The sequence below is a fragment of the Anabas testudineus genome, chromosome 22 (genome assembly GCF_900324465.2).
Source record: "Anabas testudineus chromosome 22, fAnaTes1.2, whole genome shotgun sequence".
NCBI lineage: Eukaryota > Metazoa > Chordata > Actinopteri > Anabantiformes > Anabantidae > Anabas > Anabas testudineus.
In genome coordinates this window covers 2314361-2340644 of record NC_046630.1, presented here as the reverse complement: position 1 = coordinate 2340644, position 26284 = coordinate 2314361, and the positions used below count along the sequence as shown (strand labels likewise).

Sequence of the window (26284 nt, the reverse complement as noted above, 5' to 3'; positions counted from 1 at the left end):
AAACTCATTTGCACTTCATGTCATTTCAAGTGTCTCGTACTCGTATAAAGACCAGATGTGATTTAATGGACTTTCATTTACACTAAAGGTCATTTTATAGTTCTGCATTACAGGATTATGATAGAGTCCATCGCTGACACGGGCCTCATTAAAACATTTAACTATATCTCAGGGTTATGGCAACTACAGAGACCATCAGTAGAAGAGTTGGTGATTTCTTAAACAGAGCATTAATCGAACAAGTAAACAGGAGAGAGCGACCTTGATGTGTCTTTTACCGACGGTGATTCTCCAGATTTGTCATCAGTAGTGTTGCTTAAATCTAAACCTTCTAACTCAAACAGTGCTGCTGTGTTTTCTTCCACATCAATCTGCATGTGAACCTGAAAATAATGGGATCATGATGTTTGCTGCGATGGATTACACAATTTAAAAACAAGATACAAAGAGAGAATCGGAAATGACACAATGCTTGGTGCTGGTAGCTCTTCAACACATGTAGGAGTCAGAAAAGCCCCGGGCCAGACTCTCTGTATAATGTAACTGCTAATATTTGTTTGTATGTCATAGAGCCGTGTTAAAATACACAATACAACTAAATAATATCCAGAAAGAGACAAAGACCAAATATACACTTAAAACTATCTGATTATTGTTCAGCTGCCAACAAGTTATTTAACTCTAACTGATGCTTCTCATTTCTTAAACATGTCTGAAGACACATCCTGTGGTCGTGGAAAAGATGTTAATCTGTTTCAGATCAAATTATTGGCATCAAGCAAAGAAATCATCTAAGAAGATTAATGAAACTACTAAAACTGGGTTAAGAACTGTCCAATGGAAGAATGTCATGTGGTCTGATGAGTCCAGATTTTCCTTATTCCAGAGTGAAGTGATGCACCCATCATGTCTAGTGCCTATTGTACAAGCCTGTGGGGGCAGTGCTATGATCTGGGGTTGCTGCAGTTGGTCAGGTCTAGGTTCAGCTACGTTATGTGTCCAAAGAATGAGGTCAAACAAACGGAGATGAAGGTGAGGGTGTCTTATCACTGCCGCTGTCTCCATGAACGGCGGGAATAAAAGGGTATGTCAGGCGATAGAAGAAAGGAGGACTCCCACATCAACTGTTTTCTCTGTTGAGCCTCTTTAAAGAGGAAAGTGATGAGTAGGAAGGAAGTGTTAAGAAAAGAGACAGTTTATTAGTCATGTATTCTTCCGACTTGATATCATTACCGGCTGATAACACAGAGGCCAAAGGTCGGAGTTGTAGTAGTATAATATTAATCAAGTGAAATTAGAGTCATTTTGGATGACGAAGAGAAATGGGAGCTGAGGAGGCCGGAGGGATTTTCTGTCTGACTTTAAGAGCAGATTAGAACAAACAGAGGAGGAGGAAGAGGACGAGGAGGACGAGATGTGATTCAGCAAAAGAGAAGAGGAGGATGTTCAGTACACAAGGTTCCTTTTTGAAGAGATGAGCTTCTCGCCTACAGTTAAAGATTTCTGCTCTGTTCAGCAGACAGACAGAAGGCTGGAAAGAAAGAGTCGTTCTATTACACGGACAAGATTCAGGGGCTCTGTCGAAAATACAGCAGGATGAAAAAATCTGAGCTTTTCCTCCCAGACCTTTGTTTTGACAGATTGTTAATTGGAGTCTTGTTCTTGAGTCGAGTCTGTTTCTGGGGTGAAGTTGCTTTTCTAAGCTTGATGCATTAATCTTCTGAATCTTTTAGTCTGCATGTTGCTGCTTTAACTGAAACTGAACCAGTTTAAAGAAAGCTACATCTGCGCTGCCCTCTCAGAAACAGATGCTGATAAAGACTCTTTGCATAGAAGAACGACGTGGCCCTGACACTTTCACTTAAATAGATTCAATGTATGGTCTCGAAATAACACTTCTTGTTTTTCTAAATGCTGATGCTAAATTATTTTTAGTTTTTCCACATAGTCAAACTTTCGGACTCCACCTTTCACACAAAAACACCTTAAGTGTTAAGTGAGACGTTTCAGTGTTTGAGCGCGTGCTGTGAGACCTGGACGTGTCCTACAGCTACATGTGGATCGGGAAGAGGCGGCTGTGGCCTCATTGTTTTCCTCGGGTTGTGATTTATACATCGCTGGTGCGTCACACGGTGAGGCAGGAGCCACTCCCCGCTGCTGTAAACCGTTGCCATGGGGACAGAGGGCTGCCGAAAAGCCTTAACGCCACAGGCTGCCAGCAGCGCCTGTTGATGGCTGTTTGACCTTTGACCTCCACAAGTGACTCCAAGAGTCTCCCAGTGAGCTCAGATTAATCGCTGCTGTCACACTGAAACCTCCAAAATGTAAACTGCAGGCCCTCTAAAGCTCCACGGGGACCAGACATAATTTATTCTGCTATAATCATCCCTGAGCTATGTTCTCAGTAGAACACCTTTTATTCTGCTCGATAACAACGTTCTCCTTTAGAATCTAAACGTGGGTTTAAAGGGTGGGAGAACGCTCATAGTGACCATCATTCAACTCAAACTTTATGCACAGACGAATGACATCTCTCTAAATAGGAGACAAATGTAGTAATAATGCAGCTGAAGTTCTGTCCTTGTTTTTAAAAGAAAAGCTAATTTAATAATGAACAGATGCTGACGTTCATGTTGTAAATGAATACAACTTTATTTTTTTATTTTACTATATATCTACATAAACATACAGAGGTCCATCATCAGCAAAAGTTTGTGTTCCAATGGCAGGTTGTGCTTTCTGATGCAAGCAAGTCATATAAAGACGTCCCCTCGGCCTTTGTGACACCGTGATTCCTTTTTTTAGAATTTTAGAGTAAACAATTAACTCCCTAGTAGAAAATTCATGGAACGAGCTGTGTGTCAGAGTGGGCTCTCCAGTAGCTGTGCTACCATGGCCGGCTCCTGATGACATATTTGGCACTCGGCTTCTATCTCGTCACGTTCTTACACAGCTCAAGTCTTCAGTAATTTACGGCTACAGCATGATCTGCTCTGAGTGAGAGGGATGTCAGGCGCCCAAGTGGAAATGTATTTGCTCATTTTAATGCAATTAAATTCCTACTGATATCTTGGATTTAGTGTCAAAAAAAAAATCTGAATATTAAAATTGGAATTGGATATTTGTCCATTAAACAAATACCCAGATATCTGCTAAAAATTTCTTTGTGTTATCATCAGTCAGATAAACTAGAACATTAGAAGAGATCATTGTGTGTTTTGGGACGTAGGTATTTATTTAGCCATATTTAACTGATGGAACTAGTCATCGGATTAATTCATCAGTAGCAACAGTTCATTTATGGTATAATGTCTGAAAGACTGGTGGTTAGTTTCCATCTGTTTCAGACTTTTGACCCCATTGAAACCTAAAAATCTTGTAATGAGATGATGTTTTATTTAATGCAAAATAAAGAAACTCTGTCCATCAGTTATCTGCTATAGAAGCTACGGTCATTTCTGTTGCCGCAGTGACTTTCTCCTGTTCACAGTGTTGAAAAAGGCTCAGCTAAACTGAGATGAAGGCAAAGAGGTGACCCGACTGAGTAGAAGGCCATTAGCCTTTTTAGAAAGTCATTAACACATCCACCACGTTAACAAAAGACTCTCGACAAAAACACTGTGAAAGAACAGAACTGAAGTGCTTCACAGGGAACAAAGAACACAGACGAGAAGCACTAAACACACACGTGATCATGTGTGAGAGAACCAGAGAGCAACCCGGTACCTCTCAGGAACAACCAGGAAAAGGCTGCAGGGATGTGAAATACAGAGAAGTGAGTGAAGTGGGAGGTAGCTGAGTAAAGTCTGCAGTGTGGGCTTGAATACTAATACGATCCTGCTGCTGATGGTGGGAAGCTTGTTCCACTGGGAGGGATTACAACTTTAAATGCTCACTTCCTTTCTCCTAATTTGGCACAAATGTCCACTTGGAGTAAAGGATGAACTGATGAGATTTAGGCGGTCAAAGGTCAAAATGACCTAAATGGTCTATTATGTTTTACTACGTGTGTCATACAGGAAACATCCACTTGAGTGTGGACGCGCATGTAAACTGTAACTTCACCATTTAGAGGCACAAAACCACAATGCAGTTGTTATGGACGTGCGCAGCATCCATGGGTGGAGGATTCATGTGTTTGGTTTTAGTTTGTCCGTCCATCCCATTCTGAATAAGCAACAAATGTTCAGTATGACTCTAGATGTTGGTCACAAAGTCACTGTGACCTCACGCCTCACGGTAACACCTGAGGAATTTCATGATGTCTGACAGAACGTGCACAGAAACCTGTGGGAGAGTTCTGTTTGTGTGGTAGCTGGTGGAATCACTGAGCTGAAGTTAGAATACGAGTCCGATACGCATGTAAACTACAACCTGAATGGTTTGTGGAGGCGGACAACTGCCATGTGGTCATTCTGGTTACAAAAGCAGGTTTTAAAGTTTGAGAGCTGTGGGAAGATTTGGAATATCTGATTTGACCTGTTCAGTGGTCGGTTTTCAGCTTCCCTGAAAAACCATTTTGTTACCATGGCACCTGAAAAGATGGAGGTGTTCAGTTTGTTCACACTCTATCTACCAGGCATCTCATTTTAACAGCAGCACTTAACAGATGCTTGTGGGAAGCACTGGTCACGGTTACTGCTGTTGCTATGCCCCTATGGAGTTGGACTGGGAGAAGTGATAAATGATGGCCTCAGTCCTCTGTTGGAGCTGTTCTCCCCATCCAAACTCTTCTGTGTTGAAGCTGTGTCTGCACTATCAGCACATTATAGAATTTCTATTTGCTTTATCGGATTTGATGTTTTTGTGTTGATGGTTCACATTCAGACATTTATGATGGATTTGATCAGGATGAGGAACCGACAGGCAGCAGGAGAGGAGTCCCAGGACGGCACGTGGTCAATATCAACAGTTTCCTTAGAAAACTGCTCAGTTACAGATGTTGTTCTAACAAACGTCGTTTTACAAGCCTAGTTTGGTCGTGACAGAAGATTTCCCATAAATGGCCAACAGTGTAATTCCTAAGAGGTTGTGATAAGAATGGGACAAGCGGGACTGGACAACTTGAAACCATATTGCTCACAGTTCTGTGGAAAACTCACATGTGAGTCACTGGATTCTGGAAACTTGAACATGATCTGAGTCACTAAGACTGAGCTGAAACCTGAAACTGGAAGATTTGACTTTGGATTGTTTGATTCAGAGCGTCAGTGAGACACAGCAGGGACTCAAACATGTCTTTGTCTATTTTTTCCAAATGTTTTATGTAGATTTCCAGACTTATTTATTTATTTTCTAAATGCTGAGTTCTTATGTTTTTATTGTTCTCCTCTCTTGGGATAGAGAAGCCTGTCTTCCACTCGTCTTATTTTACATTTCCATTCATAAATGTATTCATTCTTTGTCTTATTAGCATTTTATTTTTGGTTTATTATTATAATAAACTACATATTTTAAAAGAATCAGTACAGAGGAGTACTGTCTCTCTTTAAAGAGAGAAACTGAGATGTTGAGACGTCAGTTCTCTTCAGGGCAGATTGTGCTGTGAATCCAGGTCTAATGTTTTATTTTATACCTTTTCTTTTGTTCTTTTGTATCGGTGAGTTAAATGACAGCAGAAGGTCAAAGGGCGTCAGATGCACCGTCACCGTGTGTGGGAGGTGACGGCCTCATGTGAAAGGAAACAGAGACGTTTGAAATTTGAGCATCATGGAAAATCGTGTATTTGAAGTACTGAGGTGTGTCCGAGATCGAATTTAGTCAAGTTCATTCTGGAAAATCAAGTGCGACTTTGTCGCTGCCTTTGTAGAACAATGAGGTGACAGTGAGGCGCGTGCACGTGTGTGTGTGTGTGTGTTCATAGTCCTGTTAATGCTTTGATCACTCAGGTTCTGTGCCACTGATCTGTGTAGTTGTGTGTTAAAGGCATGTGATCCTCCCCATTTGTGTGATTAGTGGTGTGTAACACTGTGATTCCTCCCTCTGGTCACGCCACCAACCTCTAACCACACACACACTTCTAACACACTATGGTGTGTGTGTGTGTGTGTGTGTGTTTAGCCCACAGCCATTAACAACCACTCGTCTCAATGCGCGACTAATCTCTGTTCAGTTCTCATGGTCCCCAAAATATCTGCGGAGGACGAGCGCTGCAGTGCTGCAGTGCAGAGCGGACTGACCCAGAAATCCCGTCTATCTGTAAAAACATCACAGCTCTAATCAGACGACCACGGACGGGTTCTAGTGGGTTCATATTAAATATGGCCCCCTGCTGTCACAGACAGTGTTTCCTTCACCTCTGTATCCAGAGGCTTTTTACTTCAGAACCCGCTGCACAGCCAAGAAAAACAAAAAGCATCCACCTGCATACAACTGACATTTAAACTGAAATTAGCTCTAACATGTTTTGTCTGTGTCCGTCTGCTGGTTTTAAATCTTCTCCTCAGCTGGGATCTACACTGAGAGTGAGAATTACTGTGTGAATGTAAAAAGTAATTTGGGCACAGTGGCTCTGAGTTTATGTGCTGAGCTGTGTCTCCTTATCAGAAAGCAGCTTCTCACTTTCAGCTGCTGCTGTTGACAAATGTTCAATGAACATTTACTGTGGGTAGATGAGGATCGAACTCCATCAGCAGATACTCTAAGAAATAAAAGATTAATCAGAGAAAATCAGGAAGGATCGCTGCAGGACGCTACAGTGCAGTCCACTGTACGACTTCCAGTCACTGGCTGCTGATTTGTTCTTTAGTTAGAGGTTAATTAAAGAGTCAGTGGAAAGTCCTCACGAGTATAGCAGCAGAGTGAGTGTGAATGTCTGCCTGAATACAAATGTGTTTGCATTGTGCACACACGTCCGTCTGTATAATCCTGTCCCCTGTGAATTGACAGTACCAGGTTACTGTGTGTGTGTTGAACGGGGTCAGTGCTGGATGCAGCGGCCAGAGGAGAGAGAAACACAATCAGTCCTTTTGGCTGAATCTGCGTCTCCTCCTGCCAAGCTGCACACCGGCCCACAATGCACTGCAGCCTGAATGGACCCAACTTTGCACAACTGAGAGAGTGACTGTGCGAGTGTGTGTCTGTATGCAGGGTTGTGTGTGTACTCTGTGTACTTTTGTGTCTGGGAAAGTAGGAGTGGGCTCCACAGTTGCGTGTGTGGGTTTTTGTGATTATGCCTGATTTAATTGTGCTAAAGAGCTGAAGGAGGCAGTGTGTGCGCTTTTCTTTGTGTGTATATGTGTGTGAATCCTGCATGAATCCAGTCCCCAGCTGGAAAATCGAGTTGGAGGCTCAGATTATTATCATCATTTATTTACATACGAGCTCATTGCAGAACTAATTTCATTCGACCCCCCGTTTGCAGATGATTCCTCCTCTCGCTCTCATCCTTCCTCCTCGTTATGTTATTGATTGGATTATTGTATGAATAACCAAATTATTCCATTACACTGGTTAGTCTTCATTTATTTGTGCAGAGCTGAAACACATAAGCAGTGACTGGAAATAGACGTTGATATAAAGACCAACAGATGCAATCACCAGCGAGCACGATTAAAAACAAGAGGCTCACAGAAACGTCTCACCTCGACGTTAACGAGCGAAACCACCACAGCAGAATGTCAGAGACACACACACACACACACGCTGAGCATCATGTAAGTGAGCAGGGTCACAGCATGCTGCACAGCGATTATGAAATCTGTGAAATGAGGGGAGTTGTATTAAAATGAAAATGGCTGTGATGCAGGAAATGAAATCAAGGGGTAAGTGAATGTGGTAAAAAAGGACGTGTGTGTGTATGTGTGTGTGTGTGTGTGTGTGTGTGTGTGTGTGTGTGTGTGTGTGTGTGAGACTTTATACACACGAGCAGCTGCTGGCTTCAGTAGAAAATCTCTCTGTGTAAAAGACTCCAGAGACGCCTCTGTAACAAGCTGAAATGAAAATATTTGTAAAGCCAAACAAGAGGAGGGTCACGTTTAATGTTCCCTCACACAGCTGCTGATTTTAAAGGACCAGTCCACGCAGTTATTGATGGTTTCTGACTTTAAGTTTCTTGAAGACAGTGAAGCAGAGTTGGGGGCTCATCACAGCCAGAAAAATGCTCGTTTAGCTTCATATCGATGCTGTAAACAAGTAATAATAATAAATGTCTTTGAGGAAATTGAACTTCTTGGTGTCAGCTCTAAGCTACAGGACAATGCTTTTTCAGACCACCCCCCCCCCAGCATCACTGTTAAATTTAATGTAGATTCGAACCTAATTCAGCCTCAGAGGAACCATCTGACTTCAGCAGACGTGTCGAGAATTGATCGTGTTAAATTGATTTATTGATCCAAATTAGACTGAAGTTACCTGCAGGTCGATAATAGGATGTTGGATTCCTTCACTGTTTCTTCTGTTTGTTCTTACGTCTCCTTCCTTCCTCCCCCCGTTTTTGATCTCTATTTCTTTATCTCCTTGTATCCTCCCTACTTGTCTCCTTGTGTCCTTCCCTCTCATCTTCACCTGTTTCCATTCCTTCCTCTCAACCTTCCCTCTCCATCCTTTTTTTCCTACATTGCTCCCTTGCCTCTCTTCACTCTTTATTCCTTTGTTCTCACCTTCATCTTCACCCCCCGCCCTCGCCTGTTGCCTCCCCCCTCCCTTCCTCCCCTCTCAGTGTTTGGGTCAGGGCCCAGGGGAGCGGGTCTAGTCTAGCACCAGCACAGAGCCCTGAATAGTTCACTCAGCAGGGAGTGGTTCACCAGCCTGGCTGGGATTTTCTAATGAGCTTTGACAAAGAAGATGTAGTGTTGGGGGTGAAGATGCCAAATTCACAGTTACCCTCAGCCTCCCCCCCTGATTTCCCACTTTCCCCCCTTTCCCCTGGTTAAAGGAGATTAATTAAAAGCTCACTCGCACTGTCTGTGTTATCAGTGAGAGTTGAGCACTTACTGTAAGTCTCCAGGGAGAGCTCAGATCCGGGCCGGGTGGGCAGGGTAGGGGGCGGGGAACCTCCGGGAACGATGCTAATTCCAGCCAGTGGGATGGCGGGGCGGCTGCTCAGGAATTACCGCCGGTGGTGCGTTCACTGCCGATTATCTCTGCGACTGTCTAGGAAGAGATTGTGTTCGCAGTCGGCCTGTCGCTCTGTTTGGTGTCGTCTCACATTCACACCGTCGGAGACAGTCGCCTGCAGCCGGGAGAGACGAGCCGTAGTAATCTTAATGAAATCCTCCACCTATATTGTGTCGACAGTAAATCCTGTAATAAAGAGCGTAATGAATATAATGAATATATGTATTATTTGTAGAAGGGAGTCTTCACAGAATGTTAATATTTAGCTGTTCTCTCAGTTTGGAACAAAAATCAAGACTCAGCGAAAACCACGAACTAAAATCCCCAGACTCTGTTCACTCTGACTAATAATGTTGCTTCACCTAAGGGGCAGTAGGAAAATTAGAATAACGAGTAACTGGATTCATTTGCTTATACTTATGTGACCCAACGTTTGGATTTATTTCCAACGTTTATCTTCTTTCTGAAGATATGAACTTTCCATTAGCATCAGAAACTCAATGACTGAGCTGAACCCACAAACACCACAGGATCATGGTAAATGGTGTTTTATGTGGTTATGTTTTTTTAAGAACCATATTAAAGCTCTAGTCTCCAGATCTACTCCCCCTGTACCTGCAGCTCCAAACATTTCTTGTTTTCAGCATTTAATTTCTGATGTAATGGGTTTAATATCACATTTTGCTTTACACGGACAGAACTATGTAATTGTGAGGTGTTAAAGACACGTATGTAGTACTTTGAACATCATTTAAGTCTGAAAAAGAAGTTATTTGGTCCCTTAAATTAAAACATATCAGTGTGCAACTCGTATTACAGCAGTAGTATCTGTGAATTGCACTAATTAGTTTGTCCACCAAAGATTGTGCTTATTATACGAACCAGCTCAGTTTCACCTTTTCAAATGCTGCTTGGACTTCACATTAAACATTTATTTCATTACTCATTCATTATTACAGGATTTTATTGTTGACACAGTCGAGGCAAAAGGATTTCAATAAGATTAGGAGGATCTGCGACTCAGCCTTGTCATTCTTGTTCCGTGTGCCTGGAAACAAACTCAAAAACAGGGAAATGGAGGCAAAGGACAAGAAACGAGGCTGAGCAGACACAGCGAAATGAAATCAACAGTGAAATATTTTCTTGTCTTTTAATGTCTGGAATAATAATGTCTGGGAATGAATATCATTACTTTTGGGCTTTGAGAGGTTCATAAAATCAGCTGCAGACTCGCTGCCGTTTCAGACTGAACCTCGATGTGAGTAATGGTCGTAATTTTCTACAGCAACGTGACTTCAAGGTCATGAAGTAGAGCCATTATTAAAAATGGTGATAAGTGAGTTCCTGCATTTTTCATGCTACAGAATACAGTGTGTGGAAAGGATCATTAATACTTCTCTAGATGGTTAAAGCTTCATCCAACGGTGACGATAAATAACAGAGAGCTGAAAGTATTTTAGTAGAAAGTCGACTTCAAATGGCCTCAAATCGGATTAAACTCTCCTCAAAACTCCTGCTCTAGGACAAACAGACAAACAGACATCATACAGGTTAAAATGTAAAGAACAAGTTTTGACAAAGCAGATGTTGTAAATTTTGATCTGAAACCTTAAACAGAGTTCAGTGTTGACGTGTGTTGTCGTTGGTGTTTGTGTTGCAGGCTGCAGCCGTTCATCACCGGACAGCCCAACAAGAAGCTCGCTGTGGAGCAGGTGAGCTGCCGTTCATCTTCATCACGTCTCCTCTTCATCACTCTCTCTTTGCTTCTTCCTCACCCGCGTTCAGTGTTCGCCCTCCTGTACTTAACAGACACACATCCTTCTCTTTAGCACATACACATGCTTATTCTTGTCATGACATGTTTTCTTAAAGTACATTTTTTAGATCTAAAGCTCAAAAAACCTATTATATTAAAATTTAATAAAATTGTGTCGTACCATGTGAACCAGTGTTGCTGATCAATGCACTTTTAACAGCTTGTTGTTTTAGCTGTGGCACAGAGGAATAGAATCTATCAGGCTTTGTACATGCACCCAAGACTATCTGCTGCACTACTGATGATGATTGTTTCTTTAAACCTGATTTGTAGATGATAACAACATTATAAAATAGGTTTTCTGTCTGTGTATGATGAAGCTGTGACAGTAGCAGCACTTGGCAGCAGATTCTAATTCACCGTCGGTCGACTATTAAAAGCTGATTGCTGAAAAATCTCCTGCAGAGCGAACGGGGGGTAAATAAATCTCCACTCAGGCCGTGTGAGAGGTGAACCTCACTCTTTCTTTGTTTGCCCTTCCCTTATTACTCCTCCCTCGCTCTCTTCCTCCCTCCAGGGTGTTCACTGCTCCTACAGAACTCTGACAGGGTCTTAAACTAAATACTGCCCTAAACCTGAACATAAAAATGTCTCAACCAGCTGTGTTCAGGGTCGTGCGTCTGTTGGCCAGTCCCTGTTTTCAGATAGAGCCAGAAAGAACCAGTGTGTCCTATCTGCTTTACAAAACGCAGCTAGACACGTCGTGTCTTTGAACGGTTAATTTCCACATGCCCTCATTCTGCGCGTTTTATAGCTTCACAGCTTTCAGCCGCCATCTTCAGAGAGAAACAGGCCAGCCTCCCTACTTGGTTTCTTAATTTGATTTTAAATTGGACCCAAATTCAATCACGGGTAGATTTACAGGATCTGAAGACGTCTTAAATTTGGCTTTCTGGACATTTTTCCCCAAATCTCACTTTCCACATTCAACCGTCTTTTCATCCCTTCCTGCTTCAACACCACCTCTAAAGATCTGTCTTATTTTTGAGATTAATGTTCCTCCTCTTTACTCCATTAAGAACAGAGCGGAGAGAGCGACACAACCTCAGTACAAGTAAAAGAGCAAAACGTTACTAGTATTCCACGTAGTATTCCAAGTAGGAGTAAAAGTACCACTACAGGCATCAATCAGACTCAGTTATACAGTTAGATAAGAATAAAGTATTTGAAGAAGTTTTGAACGTGATGCCGGTAATAACTGTTCCAGTCTTATCCAGATTTGTTTAATATGTTCCTCATAAATAAGGTTTCTGCAGAATAAAAATGGAAAAAAATTTAATTATTCAGTTTAATTCATTAACTAATTCCAAGGAAATCAAAAACCTGATTTTAATTTACTTTTCAAACAAAATTTAAAAGGAGAAAAATAAAAACATGAGGTATAAAGGTGGAGCTGATTTTAATGACTTTATGTCTCGACAGCTCGTTAGTTAATTTATACAAAGTTTATCTTTTGTAAATGAGAAAAAAGGAACTTCCCAATATTGTTAAAATACTTAAAGATTCAGATTTTGGGAAGTTGTGTTCACATCATTAGGTGAAGCTGAAGTCATGGTTAATGATTAAATGTTAATATTTAGGATAATTTTCAGATGAATTCAGGAACTCTCTCCTCACAGAAACCTCTCTTCTCCTGTCAGTCTCCCTCCCCTTCGCCTCCCTCCTCTCCCGTTCTTTGTCTCCTTCTCCATCATGTGCTGTTGGCAGCTCTGAATGGAGGAGCTCTGGGAGCTCAGGCTCTGTCAACCAGCAAGAAAACATGACCACGAGGGGCCGGGTCAACAAGGCTTGTTACTTAGCAACCCCTCCTCACCTCCCCCTGGGAACTGGGAGCAAACGGCCGCTGCCATTGGCTGAGGCAGCGCCGTGTTTTGCTCCTGTTATGTAACATTGGCATTTCATTTCAGCGACAGGCCCAGATTGAAAGGATGTGGGTGTGCTTCAGTTGTGGCCTGCCAGGCTCATTCTGTTCGATGCTTAACAAAAGCCAATTTCCTCACGCTCATCAGTGACCCAGCAATTAGTTTGTACATTTTATGAACAAGACCAGGGAGGAAATGATCAGTTTATGAGGCAGAGAAGGAGTAACCTCTTTATTTCTGCCAACTGAAACCGGCCCAGCTTTTCCCCGCTGCCCTTTCCTCGTCTTCTCCTCCCCTGAAGTGCATTTAGTCTGAGACTGGGGCAGCAGACAGCACAGTAAGAGATGTGGGGATTTTCAGAGAGGCTTAGAAATCTGAAAGGGCCGATGAGGTCAGGGGAGGGGGGCTTTGAACTGCAGACAGTCGCTCTGGTGTTGCAGCTATAGTCTGCTTATGCCAGCAATAGTCTTGGCCGAGTCTATTTGAAGTTGAGTTCTCAGAGAAGCTGTCGGGCCGGGCCAGGCCAGCGGTAAACTGCATGACGTACAGTGTTTTCAGCTCATCCTGTAGAAATGATGACCTCTTCATTCACCCTGATGAACCAGGACTTGACATCAGGCAGACGGCTGAGTGAGCTCTGAGTGTTCGGTGATTCGGTCTAATAACAAAGAAGCAAATACACAACTTTAGGAGTCTCTTGTTCACATCATTGTGAGATCAAGCAGATTTACAGCGCTAATATCTCATTCTTAAAAAAAACAGTTCATGTTGGTCAAATCGGACAGATAAGACATTAAGAGTGTGATAATTAAGAAGAGATTTAAAGGAGGATACAGAGTTTGCCTGCCTGAGATCATCGGGAAGGGGATTTCACAGCTAAGGGACTCGGACAGCAAAGACCCAGCCACATCTAGTGACAAGCTGAGATTTTGGAACCATTAGCTGGGCCCTGCCAGAGGATCTCAAGCAGTGTTCAGGTTCATGGGGAGTTAGCATGTCACAGTTATAAGCATGAGCCCGGCCATTTAGGGCTTTAAAAACCAGCAGTAGAATCTTAAAATCAATTCTGAAAGTCACGGGTAACCAGCGGAGGGTAGCGAGGATCGGAGTGATGTGGTCACGCTTCCCTTAGACCGTGTTAAAAGCCTGGCAGCAGCATTTTGTATCCACTGCAGCCTTTGAATGTTTTGCCTGCTGATACCAGAATAAAGAACATTGCAGTATTCTAGCGTGGAGGAAATAAAGCATTAATAAACCTTCAATAGATCTGCAAATAAAATGACTTTGAACGAATTAAAAGGAATTTGTCTGATTTGGTCCCTTGACAGTCAAAGCACAGCTAATTATTTATAAATGGACGTCTCTAGAACCCCAAAAAGTACTGCTTACGATTTAAATGTGAATAAGTCACTATGCAAAACAACAGCGACACAATGGTCTTACGTCGACTTGCAGCTGTCTGTGATTTATACTTTCTGGTTTTCATCAAATTTAAAACGCTTGAAGAAATGGAGTAGGAACGGTGGTTTGCTCTCCGTTAAGTTCCATGAATGAGTAACTGCAGGATCAGATGTCAACATCTTTACACCCATAAAACCTTCTGAGAGCGTCGGTTTCCTGTAGGTTGTTCAGGCTGCGTTCTCACTCCTAACGAGCAGTTGTCTTGTTAGAGGACTGACACAGCTGAAAGTGTAAATATGAACAGTAATCTTAATGACTCCACCAACACATAAACACCTCTGCTGTCCTTCTCCACAGCTTTCTGCTCTCTTCAGACCCTTCATCCTGACCCACTTTACAGCTCTCACCTTCTGATAACTCTGGAGCACAGTATTTATTTCTGTTGTTTTTCTTTATAATTATGACTATTTTTATTTTATTGTATTTTATTTTACTGCTTGTGTTGTGCAGCAGTTAATGAAGCACCCAGCTCCTTAGTAGTGATCCAGCAAGAGGAAGTAAAGGAGAAAGGCTTGTTAGTTCACATTGGAGTTTTTCTATCACAATTGATCACAAAATGAAGGAAAAAGTGCAAAGAAAGAAAAAGACTGGGAGAAAGAACAAGCATCGTATGTAAAGGGACAAAGGATGAAGTGTAGAAGGATGTAGGAAGAACAAGAGAAGGAACAGAGGAAATGAGAGAGGTGGGACGAAAGGAATGACAGAGTAGGAAATAAAAGGCATATTGGAGGGAGAGGTGGCAGGGGGACAAGGCAGAAACTAAAGCCCCAGCAGGGACTCGAACAGACTGTTGCTGAGGAACAGAAATATCTCCATCACACTGTGGAGCCTCCACCTGCACCCTGCTTCAGCTTTATAATTAGCTCTGGCTGGAAGGAAAGTGATAACGTGGAGGTTTCCTTTTAGTCGCTGTGGTTGAAAACTGAAGACGATTAGTTTCTGCTACAGAAATGAATTTTTTTTTTTGTTTTTATTACTAAAGTGAAAAATCTGCTGCATTAAGGCCAAAGTGCGACGTCTTGTTTGGTGTGTGAGACATAGGGCTGGAAGAACAGGGTAAAAGAACACAGCCGAGGCACACCGATTGTCCCTGCCTTAATCGTCTCTTTGCCTTTTCCTATCTGTACAGTCTATATATCACTAGGAAAATAAATAGATTGAAGATGAGAAGCTGTTGTTCAGAATGAGATGAATGTTTTCTGAGGGGAAATCTTCTTTGACAAACAGCAGCACGATATTAAAATTACAGAACGGCTTCAGTCGTCGTCAGTGCAATAAGTATGTGTATAAGAATGTGGGTTGTTGATTTAGCGGCACAACCGTATTGTACAAAGAGTTTAAACCGTGTTATTTTAACGACAATAAAAAATAGTACAACAGAACATTTCAAATGAAAACCTGGTCAATAGTTTGAATTCTGTTCTATATCAGTGACATGTTGGGCAGAACAAAACATGAGCAGCTGTATAAGAAATGTTTTATTGAATTATCTTTCCTTCAGATAAACGGTTAAAGGGGCCAATCCGAGTACTTAAAAATAAAATAAGTTGGGTTTCAGCTCCATATCTCTGAGCATGTTGGATTGGTTATAAATGAACTGCTAAGGTGTCATTATAAACGAACAGTTCAACAATAAGACGGGTTTATAAAAGAAAACGAAGATAGTCAAATTATTAGCTCTACGTTTGTTAACATTAATCACATATAACCGTTAATAGCCCAACTTCCTGTTTAACTTGGAGCTGCTCTAACTGCTAAAATGAACATTTATAAAATATCCGAAAATTGACTTTTACAATTTCCTGGAGCCCAAGAAGACAATAAAAATTTGGTTTTGTACGAACGGTACCTTTTCAATGAGGAATGTAAACTACAACGTATCCTATATAGTTTACTACTATAATAAACAGTCGTAAACTGGTGAGCAGATACATACATACACAAAACTTTATTTGCTTCCTGCGAGACACATCGCCCACAAACAGACAAATTAGTGGTAACTGAGTGGAGCTGTGGTGGCTCTCCAGGGTTGGAGGGACGGTGTAGGAGCCTAAAACAGATGAGCAGTTATACATTTATATAACACTTGATGTCAACGTATGCATGATTTTGAAAACCCTGTAAACTTTAGGTTTTTGATTTTGTGTAACATGAAAAGCGAGATTTAACCCTTTAACAACTGTTCAGCTGATTAAGAACGTGATTTGCTTGTGACGACTGATCGGGCCGAGTTAGTCCAGGTCTGTTCCAGTGCAGACAGTAGGTGGAGAGGTTTGTTAGCCGTGCGTCTGTGGACAATAAATTGGAGCAGAAAAACCTTTTGGAATATGTGTTTGATTGACAGCAGCTCACTGAGCGGTGGTTTTACACATCAGGGAACCAGAGAAAAAGTAAATAAACTTTTTCTGTAGCTACTGCTGTTGGCGGTATTGAAGCATAAGGAGCACAGTAGCATCTAAATGGAGCCAAGTGAGATTTGCAGGTACATTTACATGCTGTTTAATGTGTTGCAGCAGAGCAGCTAATTGGTTGTAGCCTGCAAACTGACTATGACTCTGTGGCTCTTGGGTTTTGCAGCAGCTGCTGTTTGGCTCAGTGAGACCGTCTGTTCGATTGATGGTACAGCACCAACTTTTCTTTATGCAACATTTGATCAGCAACACTGGGGTCTCCGTTTATGTAGATAGATATCTGATGGTATGTAGGTGATTAAATTCAAACCTAGGAGTTATCATCATGATGCCATGAAATCTCTTTTTTTGAGGGTTTTTCTTTTTGTCACTAGAGAACACTTGACATGTAGTCATCTGTGTTCATTTACTTCAGTTTATTTCAAATGACTTAGAAAGTTAACAGGTTATTTCTTTATTTCTGCTTGTGGTCAGGATTATAGCATACTCATGGTGTTGTGTGTCCATGTCATCCACTGTACATTAAAAAATGAAATCAGTGCTAAGTTAGAGTGAAGCGGTTTGTTATCTGGGTTTTCAGTTTTAGTGTTAATTTGTGGGGAAAATGTACTGAAACATAAAATGGAACATCCATCCTGGCAGATCCACCCTGAATCTGCACCTCTGATATTTATCATTGTTTCCACTGCTGGAAAATGGCCCCCTCTCTGTCCTCTCCAACCTCTACAGCACGATTGGCTTTTTATCGTACCACTTGTTTATTTTCTCTTACTGCTGCCAACATTTCCTCCTGTTTCGACTTGTTTTTTGCCCCATTTTTATCTCCCAGCATGTAACTGGAAAGACGCTTTTGGATACAGAATCACCTGCAGTTGCCCTAGGGGGGATAGATTCAACATTCACGCATGAACATTTGACAGCTCAACTGAGACAAAGTGAAGAGGGTGAAATGCAAAAAAGAGCGCTCTAATTGCATTTTTGCCCCCACACTCACCCTCAACACTTCAGTTTTAATTTCACAGGCTTTTTATGAACTTTGAAGGGTATTTTCGCCCCGAGGTGCTGATTAATTTCTGACCCTTTTGTACAATACAAAGTTGTACGCTGCAGACTACAGCTTTTAAATCTTAAATTAGATAATGATGAAATGTAAGATAATAAAGGTTGTGGTCACGCTCTGATGCTGTATTTAGTCATATGTAGAGATGCGGCACACATGAAATGTCTTCTCACCTCTCTGTGTACACTCCACCTGCCCTACAGCTCTCACTGCACACTGTCACACTCACTGTTATTATTTTTATCATTTTAAAGGAAGTGGGGCATGTGAGATCACATCTGGCTTAGATTTCCCAGGGGAAGTTTGTGCGTCATGCAGAGAAAAATATTAAAAATACTGAACGACACCAGCCAACAATATGTCCTGTGTGCCCAGGTTGCCAACTCCAACCCCCTGCCGATGCCTGTGGGAGCCCCCACCAGCGGAGTGGTGGTGGAGAGCGGACCGGTCGTTTACGATGATGCAGCTGTTGATGAAGAAGACGACGAGGAAGAGGAGGCCTGTGTTAGTGCCATGGAGCTGATGGGCAGCAGCGGTCAGTTTAAACAGTTTTATTTTGAAGGGTTTTGCTGATAGTTTGGGTTCCTTAAATACTAACAGTGAGTCTCAGGTTGAAGTTAAATAAGATTTCGGTCTGTAAGTAGTAGTAGTAACTCCAAAAACTGATTATAATTATGTGTACGCTTAAGTTGCAGCTTACTGCGCCTACTAGTTTTTAACTAGTGGATCAGCAAACTACTTGACGTTAATTTACACCAGAAGAATTAATCGATTTATGAAACCTGAAGGAAAAATATTATTTTATAGAAATCGGCTTTCACATAGTGATTATTATGAACTTTATTTACAAAAGTACTTTTTGTACAATAATCATTTCTGTAAATCTTAAAGGCCATCCATAAAATTAGCATTTTATTACAGATAGGAAACACGTAGACAAACACAAACAAAGGTAACTAAGAAACAAAGGAATATGGAAAAAATAGAAGTGGAGACATTAACAATAATGCATTATGCTTCAGACAAATTGTCATTTTAATCTGTTTTTGTTTAGTTTAGAAAGTTCAGCTGCTTTTTTTGTTTTTATAATTAAAAAAAAACGACTGTAGTTCTGTTGTCAGACTCATAAGATGGAATATGTTGATGCCTTAATCCTTAGATTTGTTGGGCAGCAGCGAAGCAAATCCACAAACCATAAAAACAAATTTAAAGTAAGTATATAAAAACACCTGATTGGATCCAAAAGCTGGAAATTCTGTCATTGGAGGAGTTGAAACCTACAAATGTTTGTCTGTACGTCCAACTCCTGCTGATCTTTGGATTAGAAAATGATCCTTCTCAAACTTAAGCGTTTTCAGTCCAGTTTCCCATAATTTTATTGGAATATATGAATTTATTTGTCACTTCTGAGACACAGTGTCTGGACTGTGAACCCGTTAAAATCACCTTTTTAATGAATCTGCCTGTCTGGGTCATGGCTCTGATTCTGCTCGGACTCCTGGCATGTTTTAATGAGGCCTCAGTAACATTAAATTTCTTCACTTTACGCTTCCAGACTTTAAGTGTCATGACTCTGCCGCAGTAAAAAGTCATGAGCTACTTAATTGATTCCTGTAGGGGAACTCTTTGTTTATGCTCTAGTGTCTCAATAGAGAGGTCAAAGGTCAGGGTCAGCCTTAGAGCAGCCCCTTAGAGCTAGTAAGGAAAGGTGAGCAGGACAGACTATATTTCCTGCAGAGTGATGTGACACTTTTTACTAATCTGATCTGTTTTTACTAATAATGGACAAAAACTATAAAACTTTAAATTGGTACTAAAGAATCTTTATTCACAAAATAAGAGTTCACATAACAATTCATCAGTGTTAAGTCAAAATACTACTAAACAGGAAATACACTGCGTTACATAAAGCTAAGAACTCCAAAATCAAATATAACAGATAATAAATAAAAATAATAACAGAGCAGCATTAAAGTGCCCCAGTTTGAGTTAAGTGCAGTGGAGAAAGTGAAAATCCTGTGAATAATTATCTTAATTCAAAACAGAAGTAGTAATATGGCTGAACCCATTGAATTATTTAATGAATTTAGGTCATTAATCCATATTAAAACATCATAATTCATTTGTATTATTTGCTGGTGCACTTACAGTTACTTGCACCCTCCTCTGTTGTGTAGTGATGATTGTGTCAGTTTAACACTGTTTCATTCACTTGTTTTTCAAACCAGCAATGTTCAGTGGCCATAATGTCAAGTATCCAGTCGCTGAATTGAACTACGTGTGTGTTGCTGTATTGGAAATGTTTAAGATGCTCCCAGAGTTTTTAGCTGCACATGTAATCACAGTGTTGTTGTGGTTGTTTTATTCTGTCTGTTGTAGAGCTGCTCCTACTGGAGCTTTTTGTCAATTCTACAAAGGTCCAGTTAGGGTAGCTCCAGGATTTAAGTGCTTCCTTTGTGTTTGTGCTCCTTTTCTTTCTCCTCCGTGCTTGTTGGTGCGTTCTCAGCCTGGTGGTGCAGGGACAACTTCTAGACTGTGCTGTAGTGGGTGGTGAGAATCAGAGAATAAGTATTGATTTTCTGTATACCTCAGTGTTGAGACTTCTGTCTTTTTGATGTGTATTGTACAGCCCAGAATGGCCAGACAACCCTGATGTCCCACTGTGTGATCTTGATCCCACTGTCCACAGAATTGTTATGTCCTGACAAAGTTTCAGCTTCCTGTTTTTTAATTTTGACCCAAATCGCAAATCTACAAACCATCAACATCAGTAGAGCGAGAAGGGTATATATGCAGAGTGGGCTGGGGTTGGCTCTGTTGAACAGTGAGAGACAGAGGAGGTGTTTACTGGCCACTCACAGTCTAGAAGTTGTCCCTGCAGCACCAGGCTGAGAACGCACCAACATGCACGGAGGAGAAAGAAAAGGAGCACAAACACAAAGGAAGCACTTAAATCCTGGAGCTACCCTAACTGGACCTTTGTAGAATTGACAAAAAGCTCCAGTAGGAGCAGCTCTACAACAGAATAACACGAACAAAACAACAAACACAACAACACTATGATTACATGTGCAGCTAAAAACTCGGGAGCATCTTAAACATTTCCAATACAGCAACACACACGTAGTTCAATGCAGCGAGGAATTCGGCGACATTATGGCCACTGAAGATTGCTGGTTTGAAAAAGTGGTGAATGAAACAGTCAAACTCAAACGATCATCCCTAAACAGAGGAGGGTGCAAGTAACTGTAAATGAACTGGCAGATAAAACAAAATGTGATTAACTAATGAATTATAATGCCTTTGCCACCCTGTATTAACAACTCCAAAGCTTAAATGCCTGCAACTCCTTTCTAATCAGTTAGAACCAAGAAGCCTGTTGACTGATACACCTTTTTCTTCTCCACCAAACCGCACTTTTGCATTTTGACAGCTGAATAACTATCTTTCAGCCAGGAGCACTTGTTCCAGCCTGGCGTTTAGGTCAGTTAATGGAAATGTGTCTAGATGTAATCATCCACAATTAACAAAAATCACAATTTTAGATGTTCTAGACAAGACAAACATGTAGTGGAGGTACACAGCCTTTACATTTGTGACCTCTGGTCTGTGACTGTCAGTTTTCTCTTGTGAAAATTTCAAGTCTGTCTACACAGTGTGGATACTTAACTCTTCTGTGTCTCTTATCCTTCAGATTACGGCTGTGATGGAGATTACGATGATGGATTCTAGCAGTGGTCCACCTAGGTTATCCCCAACTGGTACATACAGGTTTACTACTGGAGACATAAAATCACACTAAGAGGAACAAGGAAATCCCATCAAGAATAAATGGGACATGCAAGTTGGAAAAAAATCACGCTCCTTGTTAAATTTTGCATCCCTGACGCAGTGTTGGATATATATATATTGTAAAGTATGAAGACCTAGTGCTGGTCACAGGCAGCTGGTAGAGATGATGCTGCAAAAACAAAAAGGTAGGAAGAATTCCAGTAAGTACTAGTCTGCTTAGTTGCAGGTCGGAAGAAATTTGGATTAAAAGTGGGCTAAAACATTTAGACAACTGGGTTTCAACAATGTTTTAAATGACTCTATTTTAAATATAGTCATTTTACTACTGGAACCACTCTTAGCCCAACTTAATCTTATCCTGCAAAATTTCAAATTAGCATTTACGAGAAGTATCAGGGGACAAACTGACTAAAAGATAACGGTGCACAAGCCTTTCACACTGGTTGTCTTCCTGTTTTAAAGAAGCTAAATAAAATGCTAAATGTCCTCGCTGCATAAGACAAAACAAGAACAGTAACTGCTTTCTGACACTTAATTCTGTCTCAAACTACATTTCTGTACTACACAATCTCTCAATGTGTACTTATAAACAAGCATCTAACAATCAGGTAGCATGAGACCAAGTCATTATCAGTGTTTTAGAAGTTCAGAATGTCTTCGCATTTCTGCTTCACATCAGTATTTATTAATGCCTTAGGTGATCAGTGGACAGACACATTGTCTGCTCTGCTTAAGCCAATGTATTACAGTGGTGTTGCCTTTAAACAATTCCAGGTAATGTGCCAATATTATCAAATCCAAAACATTGTATGAGATTGAGAAACTTAGGGAATGTGATGGTTTGATTAGTTTTATTGTGCTATTAAATATAGGGGTTAGGATTTAGATTTAGACTTTTGTTTTTGATTGAATCTTTTTTTTTTTTTTTTGATTAATTTATGTTATCCTTCATGATGTCCTTCCATAGGCCATAGAGCCGATTAAAGCCAGGATGTAAATACATTCTATGCAATGTTCTATTTTCCACATGAATGAAAGAGCCCAATAAGAGAATAAATCTATTTTGTATTTAAGCTTTTATGATTTTTGTTTGATAATGTTACTTGGGAGGTGAAAGAGGTTGTGGCCTTGTCACTGTGTCTACACAACAATATTTAATGAGGCATCTGTGTTAATTTCGACTGCCTCTGTGTTGCTGCTATAAGTCATGATGTTACATCTGCATATTGTTGTATTTGCTGCTACAGTAAAGAGATTTCAACTAAGTGAAATTTATATTTGTCCGTTTTGTTTTTTATTAGTAATATAGTCTAAAACAAAAAGCCTTTACTTATTAAGGTTATCTGAATTGAAAAAGCTAGGTGTTAGCAGACTACGTTGAGAGAGTGACTTTTTCTAAGGAATTTTAGTGCATTGAAATAGGCAGTTTTTGGCAAATAATTAAATAAAATGCAGACCTGCACCAGTAGTCACCAACAGACTGATTTTACATCAACTGTAGTACGAACTAATCTGCTAGCCCTTTTCAAAGGAGGTGATGCATTATTACTTTATTGATAGAATAAATCTAATAAAATCTGGGTAGTCAACATGCAGTTACAGCTGCAAGAGACGAAAAACTGCAAAGACAGAAACTAGAACACTGACAGAAAATCTATGCAATAAAACACAGAGATGAGCTTACCCCAGGAGCCGAAGACTTCTTGACATCTGGACTGGACCCACTCTGAACGACTTTCCTTGAGGCTAGAAATCAAACATTTAACTGTCAGATTTCTTTTTAGTTACAAAGAAAAAACAAGTGATAGGAACTATGCATTAAATTAAAGATTCAAATGTTCAGTTATTGTGTAATTTTTATTTGTCTATATTCAGACAAATCACTGATCATACACCTCAAGCTGCAAATGTGTGAGACGCATCAGTCTTGTCTCAGTGGACTTAATACTGAACTTGAACTGAATTTTAGTTAGTGTCAAAAAAATGCTATATAGAGACTCTCCGCTCGCTATCGTAATGGATCAATTAATTCTGAAGAATTTAGCTTATCTTGTGCCACAGACTATCATGTTTATCCTAAAGCTATTAAACACAGAACAACAGTAGGTCACATTTTACTTTTTTCCCTGTGACAAATGCAGTGAACCTTCCTTGTAATGTTAGAAAAAAAACAAGTCACCTAAATGTGTTTAGGTTTCTTGACAACACTTGTGGGCTGGGTCCTGACTTAGAGTTACAGTTAATCATTGTTGATTTGGACTTGACTTATATTAAATTTCCAAAAGACCAAAGTCTTTTGGGTTTGTGTTCAGTTAAAAGTAAAATGTGCTTGGGTTTCTATTCACTCCCCCACAGTTTTTGTAAGACTGAACCCAGAACTATTCATGACCTGACATCATCCACCATCATGATGCTTTTGATCAGGTAAGACGTTTCACTGGATCATTTAACGTCTGTACAGTATTACAATGTTCCAAAGGTATCATTGTTTCCAGAGATATTGGGTGTCTCTGGGTTTGTGTGAAGAGATTCTATAGAAAGATGAGTGACTCATCACAGAGGGAAGAAACGTGAAACTGCAGCACCACTTGCGTCAGATGATTAATGCTGCACCTTTACACACAATTTTTCTTGTCAGGGCAAAACAATTCCTAGCACGCCTTGACTGTTACCAGCAGTATTTCAACATCAGCAAGGAAACAAAATATGCTCCTTCTTGAGACCACTGTCAAAACATCTGTGTGTATAATTTTGGTGACTGCGTAGCCTTTTCTTTAAAAATAATAATTCAAATATAATTTCCTAATGATACTGAACTAGAACAGATCATCCTGATCTAGACTGGACAGTTTGCAATTGTTATGAGAACAACTGGCAGCAACTGGATCTTAAGACTAAAGAGTAAAATCTTTAATGACACATTACACACTCTTCATTATCACCTCTGCGATCAGTAAACGTACAGGCCTTAAAGAGGTCCTGATCCAAACATTTAATTTATCACGTTCCAAAAAACAATAAGATAAGCAGCATGTTTATAAAGACCAAGTAAATATCGCATCTCTGTTGTATTCCTCTGCCAACCAGACAAGCTGTAGTTTACAGTCATGTCCGTCCAGACCCATATTCTAATATGTTCATCCATGAGTCCAAGTGGACGTTTGTGCCACGTCTAATGAAATTCTCTCCAGGCGTTTGAGAGACTTGGCATTAATGAGAATGTTCTTGGTGTTTTTTCTTTTCATTGGAATTTGACTACTAAAACCTAATCCGTTCATCTTTGAGTCAAAGAGGGTGCGTATGCCAAATTTGAAGTAACAACCCCTCAAGGTGTTCCTTTCATCTCCCGTTCACAAGACTGGTATAGGTATAAGGTCACAGTGACTTTGACCTTTAACCCAAAATCTGAAGTTACAAGTGCACGACCTGAGACAGGGCAGCAGTTCTGAAACAACTGAAAACATACAGCAAAGTCAACAGAAGTCTTCTTCTGTAGGGAGGCCTGAAGATGGCGGCTCACAAGAATCTATCACCTAATCTGACAGAGCTTGAGAGGATCTTAAGGTCAATAGGCACCAATAAACATTCAGTTCATAGCACCTAGCAGCAGGGCACATGCTGAGTGGTTAGAGCAAAAAAAAAAAAAAAAACTAGGCCTGCAAAGGGCGCGTCAATAGGACTACCTAAAGAAAATCGGACGGATTAATGTACAGCTCTTGTACAGTATTAGATGTTAGTAAATTAAGTAACTCAGTTAAACTAAATTAACCTTAAGATAACTTTAATTTATAAAATGTATTTTTATCTCTTATTCTTTTCTTTTACTTCGTAAATGTTGGATAAGACTGGTAGGAACATCATCAAGAGGTGCTGCAGTCAGTTTCTGGGAAAATGTGTCAGTTCCTTCTCCCAGGTGGCTGACATCTAATTTTGGACTGCAGTCTTCATATTTACGCTGCTGCCACTGTGGAGCTGCTGAATTCAAAAGGATTACTGCAGTCGCTGAGAAACTAGAAAATGTATGAAAAAAAAATATTCATGCCCCAAAATATCTAGAATGTTATACAGGTTAAATGTTTTTTTTTTCTAGGCGTCAGGTTTTTGATGTTCAAGTCTGAACCACTTATAATTGACCTCATCAAACTGTGATATTAAGATCTATGATGTTTAAATGAGCATTTGACCTTTTAGCCAAATTAAAATTCCTACAAAATTCCTTACTAATGGAACAAACTTAGATCATGGCTGAACTAAGGCTGAACTGATTCCATAAGTAACTCAAATAACTCAATAATGAAAGAACCTGGACCCATGCAGGACTTTGGGCTGACTCGGTTTCAATCCTGTCCCCTCTTTTTGCCTCTAGAAACGTCTCAACCCTTCAAGAAGACAGTAATGGTCAAAGTAAATACAGGTCAAGTAAAGTTTTGTCTGTTAGGTTGAAACTCTAAAAGCAAGGTTGCACAGCTTGAAGGCATTATATATATTGAATGAAATTTGAAATGTAATCAATCAAAATACATTTTTCTAAAGAGAAAACTAATTAGTTCATTTTAAGAGACTTTTCCTCTTTTATTTTAAGTATTTACGGCAGATTACTTTAATAATTGATGGAATCATCGTCTGAATACTTAACAAAAATAATATCTATATTTCTAATAGCTGCAACCTTTGACTTTGAGCAACATTGTGGTTGTATGGTGTGTTTTCTAAGAATGGAAATGCATAGTTAATCACTAAATACAAAACTGAATACGTTTCTGAAGCAAAATTTTAAACATTAGCACTATGTGCTTCGATAGCCGAGCACTAAATTACCATCACT

At 40.3% G+C, this 26284-nt stretch overlaps 1 protein-coding gene and 1 long non-coding RNA gene across 2 annotated transcripts in view; one reads left to right on the top strand and one right to left on the bottom strand.

Annotated features, from left to right (window-relative positions):
• The window catches only part of LOC113148314 (transcription factor IIIB 90 kDa subunit-like), an 85587-nt gene extending 62853 nt beyond the window's left edge, over positions 1-22734 (top strand). Inside the window, exons 17-19 of the mRNA XM_026339977.1 lie at positions 10718-10769; positions 18043-18202; positions 21362-22734. Coding sequence (XP_026195762.1) covers positions 10718-10769; positions 18043-18202; positions 21362-21399 — 250 coding nt within the window. The 3' untranslated portion in view covers positions 21400-22734. The remainder of the gene's footprint in view (positions 1-10717; positions 10770-18042; positions 18203-21361) is intronic.
• LOC113148317 overlaps positions 21517-26284 on the bottom strand; it is a 41429-nt gene continuing 36661 nt past the window's right edge. Inside the window, exons 3-4 of the long non-coding RNA XR_003297428.1 lie at positions 23144-23205; positions 21517-21628 (exon numbers count right to left, since the gene is read on the bottom strand). This is a non-coding gene — a long non-coding RNA (uncharacterized LOC113148317). The remainder of the gene's footprint in view (positions 21629-23143; positions 23206-26284) is intronic.